We start from the raw sequence: 9,641 nt of genomic DNA on the forward strand, positions 1-9,641 counted from the left end.
AACAACGTGTTACTGATACGAATACGTGCATTTTCTGTTTGGTTCTAGTTTAAATGCATACCTCATTTCCCATATAATAAATTTCTTTAATTTCGTAAACTTATAAAATATAAAATATAAAATATAAAACCTGTTAATACTGAGTCATATGATTGTCTAACTGTAACGAAAATTAACGAAAGATTACTGTGCCAACTGTTGATTTTATTAAATATTTTATAGTGATCCAAACTAGTGCTTTAAATCAACCTTCGTCAACAGTTTTGAACGGTAAGAAAACATTTTCTCTTTTACTGAGATACAGGGACAGCGCAGATATCAGATAATTATATCTTTTCATATTATACCATTTTATAATACTGAATCATCTGATTGATAACATCATGGTGATAATACTGAATCATCTGATTAATAACATCGTGATAATACAGAACATCTGATTGATAACATCGTAATAATACAGAACATCTGATTGATAACATCGTAATAATACAGAACATCTACGAGGGGCAGGAGGAGAGAGGGAGGATTTAGAGGCGGAAGAGGAGAGGGGGAAAAGCTAGAGCGAGGAATGTCGATCATTTAGGTTTAAGGCTAAAGTCGAGTAGATCACAAATTAGATGAGATTTATGTCAGTTAACACGGAATTCATGTGTTTTTTGTCCATTTAGCAAAAACGAGCGTATATGATGCCTCTAAAGGTATAAGATGAGAAGTACACGTTTTTTGTGGAAAAATTTTTCTTGTGTGAATCTTTGCCGATCAGAATCTAAAGGTTTGTTACCAATTTTACAGACATTCGAATAGCTGATGGTTCATACAATGAAGGACGAGTGGAGGTTTATTATAACGGCAGATGGGGAACAGTTTGTGATGATGGCTGGGACATGGACGATGCTCGTGTTGTCTGCAGACAGCTTGGTTTTCAAGATGCAGAAGCTGCTTATTGGGGTGGTAATGTTCGCGATGGAACTGGACAGATTTGGCTTGATGATGTTGATTGTAATGGAAATGAGTCAACTCTATTCACGTGCAGACATCGAGGATGGGGAATTCACGACTGTGGCCACTGGGAAGACGCTGGTGTTCGATGTAGAGTCAATGGAGGTGAGAATATATAATTTATGATAAAGGTGGCAGGGGAAAGGCGTTTAGCTCAAACGGTGGATAAGTTCAAAATGAAAACAAAATTATCTATTTATTAAACAACTGAAAAGTGTTCTTTCATTGCTGTCTGCAGGAACCTCCAGCTCCATAAATCATTTCCCGACCTTAAATATACAAGGTAATTCATATCAATATATTTGTAATATTTTGTTTTCGATACTGGTCAATGTAGAGTCAATGGAAGTAAGAATATATGATATATATGATGAAGATGGCACTGAGAAATTTATGTTTCACCTGCATGAATTAAAATTATCGCAGAAACAAAAACGTTTACACGCTAGGAAAGACGGAGAAGCGTTGTTGAGAAGAGTCAACACTGGAGCAAAAAAATTTTTACTCCTATCAAATTCAATAAATTATTAACACATATATGATATAATTTATGATTTAGATGGCAAAGGCCGGTTGTCCGTAAGGCGTTTAGCTTAAAACGGTTGATAAGTTCAAAATGGTAAAAAAAATTAATTATCTATTTATTGAACAACTGAAAAGTGTTCTTTCATTGCTGTGTGCAGGAACCTCCAGCTATATAAATCATTTCTCCACTTCAAGTATACAAGGTAATTCATTTCAAAACATTTGTAATATTTTGTTTTCGATTCCTGTCTCAGAGTGGAAATTGATCGTGAATAAATTTTATTATTTTCATAGCATCACAAACTATATGTCGGTATTGGCAGTTCAGATGTAATAATGGTTACCAATGTGTTGATCGATCTTATCTTTGTAATGGTCGGTGGGATTGCTCTGATGGAAGTGATGAATCGTCGTGGAACTGTGGTGTACCTGGTAGGTATTCATATTAAAGATTACTGTGACGAAATTAACGAAAGATTACTCTACCAACTATTTCTATCATTAAATAAATATTATATATAGTGAACCAAACCAGCGCTACGGTTCAACCATCGTCAACAGGTATGTACAGGGACGGATATCAGATTACAGATTACATTTAAAAATGGCTACCATGCAGATCTCAGTTTACATATTATTAATTTCTTCAGTGTCTTCAGGAAATTTCACGCGATGTCAAAACAAGTTGGACCTTGGTTTTATACTGGACAGCTCTGGCAGTGTTGGTAGCACCAACTTTGAACGAATGAAACGATTTGTCAAAGATCTCACAAACTTCTATAAAATTAGCCAAGAAGAGACCCGCGTTTCTGTGATGTCGTTTGCAAGCTCTGGAAACATTCATATTTCCTTTTCGACATATTTTTCTGATAAAAGCCAGTTCGATAATGCCGTGGATAGAATTCAATATACAGGCGGAGGAACTGCCACCAGCATTGCTTTGAACATGGCATATAATTATATGTTTACGACAGGATATGGAGCCAGAGGACCAGGTTAGTATAAAAAAATTAATCTTTTATCAGCTAAATCCATAGGAAGCTGGGTTGGGAATAGCTGTAATCCTTCTAGTTTAGTCAAAATGATGATTTGATGAAAAGTCGAAAAATTTGCACTCAAAAGTGGGTTTTTTCCTAAAATCATCTCTCGTAATAACGTTTAAGCCCGTTCGTCTATGTCTAAATAGATATTTCCAGAGAGAGCTCGTCATATAATGATAATTTTCAAGAAATTAAATATTATGCCGTCTAGCTGATTGGAGGCAAAAAGCGAGTTTATGGAACTGAAGCGTCTCATATCGATGTTGACCTCGCCATATGGACTTTTTTTTATCAGGAGACCCAAGTCCCCAGGTCACACCACTTTTAAAGAACGTATGACCGTTAGTTCGTCACCACCACATGCACAAGTGAAAACTTTTAGGTTCCAAATTTTGAATGAAAATGAATGGAAATGGTTTGAAATTGTATTCACAAAATCCGGTTGTTTTTACAATGATCCATTTCCAGATTTGTATCACGTAGGGTCTAACAATATATTCTAGTTAATCTAAAACGTTCGTTTATTCTTTATAGAGTTCAAAAAAGTGTTAGTGATATTAACGGACGGCCATAGTAACACAGGACAGGTCAGCGGACCTTCTCGGCAACTGAAGAACTCTGGTGTTGTAATATTTAGTGTGGGGATTGGACAGAGTTTATCCATGCACGAACTGAGAGAAATGGCATCAGATCCAGTGGATCAACATGTTATCACTTTGAACAGTTTTTCTCAACTAGGAAGTCTTGCTAAAAAGATGTCTTCCCAAACATGCAACGGTTAGTTTTTGCCGATATAAATGAGTTAGTGATAAATGCAGTTATTGTAGTGATTGCCAAGATAGTATAATCATTATGGTAGTGATGATATTCCAGTCACTATAATATTTTAAGAATGATGATTAATAAATAAATGTTGGGATAAGTGATGTCGGCAGAATTGAATCAATTTATATAAAGGGAAATGCATGTTTATAGTTAAAAGGTATTATCTCAACACCTCATTGGTATTTTTATATTTTAGCATCTCATTTCCAAGTGTTTTGTGACAATGATTACATGACAGCTGTATTTGACCGCGGAGATCTTCCAAAGCATGTCAACATCAATAATCTGTATCTTCGAAGTCGATATTGTAAAGCAAGCTATAACTCAACTCATGTCATTGTAAAAACCTCGCTTACTGGTTGTGGAACAGTGTTCACAAAAGACGATCAAACCCTCTATTTTAGCAACGTTCTTTCTGAGTTGGAACAGAGTTATAATGGCTCGGATGTTATCACAAGAAATTATCTCTTCAAAGCCAACATGACTTGTTCATATCCTCGAAAACGTTCTGTTGGATCTTTCAGTTTTGCCCCAGCAAAAGAAAGAATGCTCGTTGTTCTAAGTAAGTATATAACAATGATAATATATTTAGGCAATGTAATTTATTGTGTCACTTGTTGAGATTTCGATGTGCACGCTATGATGCATACAGTATAACGTTATTTCGCCTAACTGAACCAAACGATGTATTATAAAGTTTTTCTTAAAGTCACATTTTTTCACCTTTTAGCTTCGGAATAAGTGAAAAAAAGTATTCAAAAACTCAACCTTTGTTATGACCTAGGGTTGTCGTCATAAGCATACATGATACATCGTATTTGCCTATTTTTTCTTTATTTGGTAGTGCAAGTGGTGGATTACCTTTTTTACGTATCGTGCAAAACATTTTTTTCAGGTGGAAAAGGCAATTTCTCTCTGTCAATGAATGTTTTCAGGAGAAGTGATTATCGTGATTCATACACTTCAAAAGACTATCCAATTCTCAAATCTCTATCAGATAATCTTTATATTCAATATTCTGTAAACACTAGCAACTCAGATCTTGTCGTGCGCGCAGAGACGTGCAGAGCTACACCTACGAATAGACCTTATGATACTCCACAGTATGTCTTCATTGAGGACGGGTAAGTAGAAACATTTGACTTCATGGGCTTTCAGATTGATATAAAGGTCAATTTTTTATTTGGAAGGCATTATCAATATTTTTTCTACACTTGGGAATTGATAACCTAATATGACCCATTACATATTTTTGTATGGCGAAACCGTTTCTTGATTGAAAGGTATTTTCTATTTTGCTTTAGTTGTGATAAAGATGAGACGATCCGCCATTATTCATACGGGATGAGTTCTGTACAACGTTTCAGTATCCAGGCTTTTCGCTTTCTGTCCCAACATCGGTTCGTCTACCTCCACTGCGATCTTGTTGTCTGTTACAGATATGATTCTAACTCCACCTGCTCCCGAAGTACTTCATGTCCGCGACGAGTTCGTCGCGATGCTGCCGATAAACCATCAGATGATGCATCAAAAAAATATGCGCTGTCATTTGGTCCATTTATGGATGGAAAGGTATCAAATGACAAGAGCCAAGAGGGTAAGTTCCCAAGATTTTCAATAACACCCGTGATAAAGAATAAGCCTTACCAATAAGGCGGCAATTAAATAACGAATGTGTGAGAAGAGGCAAGCATTCACGTCATTTTTGGGTTCCTCAGCCTAACCTTATGCTGTGACGTATTAGAAAAGCGATGTTTTAGGGTATGGCCTGGTCATAAACAAGTTCAATTTCTATAAGTTCATTTTCTTAATAAAGTAAACAAATTTTAAGGTCAATCTGATGTGAGCACTACATTGATTGGTTCCGTAGTTGGATTTGGGTGTCTCAGTCTGGTTCTTATTGGTGCTTTGTTCTTTATGATTAAACGATCTCGTCGCCGTGCATCCACTGATCAACCGCAGACTGGGGCCGAGAACAAGAAATCTATGGCAATGCCGAATTTGGGTTTTTCTTAATTTCTGGTTGTTTTTCTTAAATTTTTTTGTATATGACTTCAAAATAATTTGTAGAGTGTAGCATTTAAATCAACTTGTTTTTTCTTTCAAATGATCAAATGTGTTTAAATCCATATTATGTTATTAACTTTGGCAGGCATTGCGGTGTATTTTGCAGGCTAAAATGATAAATTTGCCGGGCAGAAATATATGATCTAAGCCAATGAGAGGAATGACTAAAGTGTTTACACATTGCATGATTTTTTATATTTTTATACATTTTTTACACATACCCATTGCTCTTTAAAGTTAATATATAATGGTAATTGCACTGAGTGGAGTGTGAAATCAAACGCGTGATTACAAAAGTGATTATACATGTTTGATTTCATACCAAAATTGCACGACACGAAGTGCAATTTCCACTTTATTATATTCATTTCGAAATCATACAAAAAATTAAACAAATTTAAAACGATTTATTGGCTGAAAGAACCGTAAACGTTGTAAAATGTGTGTAGTTTTCATCTAATGATAGCGAAGCTATCTCTTCACGCGTCCGGAGAAATACAGGATTGTCTTCGACGTCGTATTTCTTAACCGAGGATCTTTTAAACCTCCATTAGATTGTAATGACGAGTCACACTGATTTAAGAATGCTGACGTACCTATCTTTGATTAACTATTTTTTATTATATCATGATTGAATGTTGGGAAATAGCGTATTAGTAAAATAAAGTATCGTTATGGGGTATAGTTTGTGGTGGTAGCTTGATTAATTTAATCATAAAAAAACTACGAATATTTAAGTACGCATTTCTCTATTCGTTATTTCGTATTATTTCCCATGGTTGCTGATCTGATCATGGATGCATTGGCGCTTCAAGTTGTTCCTAACGGTCGTCATAATCGATGTCTCAAAACTCAGCTTGTCTCAAAGCAAGTTGGCAAGATTTCTACAACAGAAATAACATGCTTGATTTAATTTTTATGAACATCAACAGACTTTTATCAGATACCTGTCACCTTAGCACCATTATTTTTTATCTGATCTGAAATGAATGAAACAAAGAGACATGAAGCAGTGAAACATGAATGATCTTGAATTCGCTTTGGAAAACTTTGCCTGACATCAAATCTTGTGAGCCGGGAGGTAGCATATCGACTTAAAAGTGGAAGTATTCATTAATAACTTGAGAACTCAATGATGGCATAGCTATGATAAACCGTTCATTACGAACAAAATAGAATCCGTAATAGTTGAAAGGAACAAGGCCCACATCAGTGGCAATCTTAACCGTTTTAAATCACTATAAGTGCCCCAGTGGCGAAGGAGAGAAAAGCTATTTGCACATGTATTGGCAGCATAGCTGAAACTAGAGCGATATGATTGGAGGCGCGGGATGTTTATTAATATATTCACGGGAGAACTGAATATATGAATAACCCCCCCCCCCCCCCCCCCAATTATGGTTCTAGTTTCGGCGGCAATTCGGTCCTCATTGGCAGTTCCACTGACGGGGGTCTGGTTACGGTTTCGCTGTCCAGTTAACAAAGGTTTGGGATCAGTTTACGCAGTATTTGTTCCAGCGGTTCTTCAAGCGCTACCACGCGCACGCGCATAGCACAGGAGAAACGGCGATAATTTCAAAAAGTCACTCGGTCAAATAATGTGCAGATTGCAGAAGACGACGGAAGAAAATTTAGGAAATTTCGAATGGATTTTTCTCAAGTATTTATTTTAAGGAAGGATATTTCTTGTGATTAGCCATGGTTCGTCCTACAGGCAGACGTGAAGATGTTCAAGAACCTGGTAGCGGGTCAAAACGTAGAAAAGCCTACACGCCAAAGCGAGATGAACGTCGAACTGATTCTGCAAGGGACACAGGTAACAAATTTATGTGATATTTGAGCAATTTTGGTTTGTTTATACAAACATAAATGATACACATCCCCTCCTATTAAACTAAATTTTAATCCAAAACAATAAACGCTACTAATGAAGGTTTTTGGATGGAGTATTTGATCATTGACATCATTCCAAAAACTGGATGTGTGCCTACATCCCCTAGCATTTACTATCTTTGATATAGTTGTGTAGGAATCGCTACAGCGATGCTGTTACATAGTTAATATCATGTGCATTTAACCCTCTTTGGATTTTTACGCAGCTATAAAGAGTTGGCAGTTCTAAATTTTCCTTTGAAAGTTCAATCTGCTAGATCCAAGATGTGATTGCCAAAAAAAAATAAAACAAAATTAGCTTTAAGGATATTGTGCTCTAGAATATGCATGTGCAAGAACTGAATATTGAGTTGTGCCTGACTTTGTGCATTAAATGACATAGCTTTTAATGGGTTTTGCCAGTGCATTCAGGTTTAACAAGCCTAAATTTTATGTATTCCATCATAATTAGGTAGAAGACGGCGTCGATATCGTCCTGGGGCACGAGCCTTGTTAGAAATTAGACATTTACAGAAAACAACTCATTTACTAATTCGAAAAATGCCATTTGTGAGAGTGGTAAGTAGTTAGTAATTAAAAGTGTTGTGGTTTAGGGAATAATCCAGATGTTAAGTTAATTAAGTGCAACTTGAGTCCTCTGGAAGAAATAAAACTTGCACTACTGAAGTACATGAGATATCTTAAAGTTTATGTTTTGAGATAGTCTTTAGTTCATTTCATCCCCTGTTAGGTATTTTGACTTCTTGTTGTAGTTGACATATATTTAATTATCTATTCTTTAAGCCATGATTCATTTTATTGGTAAATCTAGATGCAATGCTCATGGGCAGAGAACTTTATATTCATATATTTATGTCCAGGTATCAAAGGAAAACAGTTGGGTTGATGTATGAATATACAGATCTTGTGCACAATCTACAATTTAAATCCTCTGTGAACATTCTACAATATATGTGAACATTATTAACAGACACTGAAACACTTTGTCTCATTTTTTATAGGTAAGAGAAATAGCAAGAAAATGCTCAACAAGACATGTTGAGCTAAGGTGGCAGTTACCTGCGCTGGAATGTTTGCAAGAGGTTGGAAATTAAGCTCTTAATCTTGTTACGATCATGCAATCAAGAAAGATTTTAAAATCATCTTTCTTATACTGTTTATCTGGTTTCTTTGACTTTAGGCTGCAGAGGCATTCCTGATCAGACTCTTCGAAGATGCGTACCATTCATCGGGGCTTTTTATTTTTATTTTTATAAATTATTGCTTAAAATTATTGCTCTGGGTTTTCCTCATGTCCAAATTTTGTTCAATTTTGGGGTTTTTGATCCCTCTCCAAACTGATTTGCGATATTTTATTCAACTGCATTATCTCTACAACAGATTTAAATGACTATATTTTTTTCGTGTTTTTTGTTTTCTTTTTTCCCTTTCGTCTCAAACAGGAATCTTTGTGCCATCCATGCTAAACGAGTCACCATTATGCCGAAAGATATTCACTTGGCAAGACGAATCCGTGGTCGTTCAGATGCAGGGTGTCCATGAGCAATATAGACTATAATTTTAACTTTTTGATAGTTTAGTCTTTGATAGTTTGTTCGTTGTATATACTTTATTTTATAAGACCGCAACACTGGGTTTTTATTATTCTCCCACCCCAGTACATTTCTTTGTTACGCCCTTGATGAGACTAGAAACATGTGTTTAGATGATCCCACAATACCCGTCAGGGGACAGGATTCTGGGGGCGCTTTTTGGCGTTTCTCCATCTAAGCGCCATAAGCCAGGAAACGAGTCTTTCTTTTCTTAATAAACAAATATAAAAACAAACAAATATGTTGCGAAGCAGCAGAGTTCGTCCTACGCTACACTGACACTGTCTATTCCTAGTTGAAAGGGATCATGTAAACCAATCTAGTCTAGCTAAATTCGTATATATTGAGCATAAATCAGTTGGGAGAATTAGATCTTAATTGATTTCAGCATTACGTTCATCTGTAAAGTATATCCGCTAGGTTTTAATGTTGTCTAATTGTAATAATATATTCAATTTACGTACTATTATTTTATCCATTTATTAATTTTTCATCTTTTTGTTTTGTACCAATGATACGTAACACCAAGAAAGAGATTAACGATATTTTTATATAGCTATGAAAGGACATGAATAAAGTCAGTATTGTGCTAAGTTAATTTTCCCTCTATATCCGGAAGTAACACATAGATAAATCCGGAAAATGGCAATTTAAAACAATAAAAACTTTCGAAAAAGACAATTGGTGAACGCTGGTG

The 9,641-nt window shown here is 35.6% G+C and overlaps 2 protein-coding genes across 2 annotated transcripts in view; both read left to right on the plus strand.

Moving 5' to 3' along the window:
• LOC114519003 (deleted in malignant brain tumors 1 protein-like) overlaps positions 1-6,133 on the plus strand; it is a 44,866-nt gene extending 38,733 nt beyond the window's left edge. The window contains exons 22-27 of the mRNA XM_028539060.1: positions 2,187-2,522; positions 3,102-3,344; positions 3,589-3,954; positions 4,288-4,516; positions 4,697-4,989; positions 5,224-6,133. Coding sequence (XP_028394861.1) covers positions 2,187-2,522; positions 3,102-3,344; positions 3,589-3,954; positions 4,288-4,516; positions 4,697-4,989; positions 5,224-5,408 — 1,652 coding nt within the window. The 3' untranslated portion in view covers positions 5,409-6,133. The remainder of the gene's footprint in view (positions 1-2,186; positions 2,523-3,101; positions 3,345-3,588; positions 3,955-4,287; positions 4,517-4,696; positions 4,990-5,223) is intronic.
• An 896-nt stretch (positions 6,134-7,029) lies between these two features.
• On the plus strand, positions 7,030-9,639 carry LOC114518873 (histone H3.3-like). The gene is made up of 5 exons (XM_028538901.1): positions 7,030-7,275; positions 7,804-7,910; positions 8,354-8,434; positions 8,533-8,570; positions 8,795-9,639. Exons 1-5 carry the CDS (start codon positions 7,158-7,160, stop codon positions 8,892-8,894), a joined length of 444 nt encoding a protein of 147 aa, XP_028394702.1. The 5' UTR covers positions 7,030-7,157; the 3' UTR covers positions 8,895-9,639.
• The last annotated feature ends 2 nt before the right edge of the window (positions 9,640-9,641 follow it).

The sequence above is a fragment of the Dendronephthya gigantea genome, unplaced genomic scaffold, assembly GCF_004324835.1.
Source record: "Dendronephthya gigantea isolate DGI-Jeju-01 unplaced genomic scaffold, DenGig_1.0 000012F, whole genome shotgun sequence".
Taxonomy (NCBI): domain Eukaryota; kingdom Metazoa; phylum Cnidaria; class Anthozoa; order Malacalcyonacea; family Nephtheidae; genus Dendronephthya; species Dendronephthya gigantea.

Excerpts from the sequence above, each read along its gene's own strand:
- LOC114518873 (XM_028538901.1), top strand. The coding sequence starts at position 7,158 with ATGGTTCGTCCTACAGGCAGACGTGAAGATGTTCAAGAACCTGGTAGC. Across the intron at positions 7,276-7,803 it reads TGATTCTGCAAGGGACACAG|GTAGAAGACGGCGTCGATAT; the intron begins GTAACAAATTTA and ends CATCATAATTAG. Across the intron at positions 8,435-8,532 it reads CGCTGGAATGTTTGCAAGAG|GCTGCAGAGGCATTCCTGAT; the intron begins GTTGGAAATTAA and ends CTTTGACTTTAG.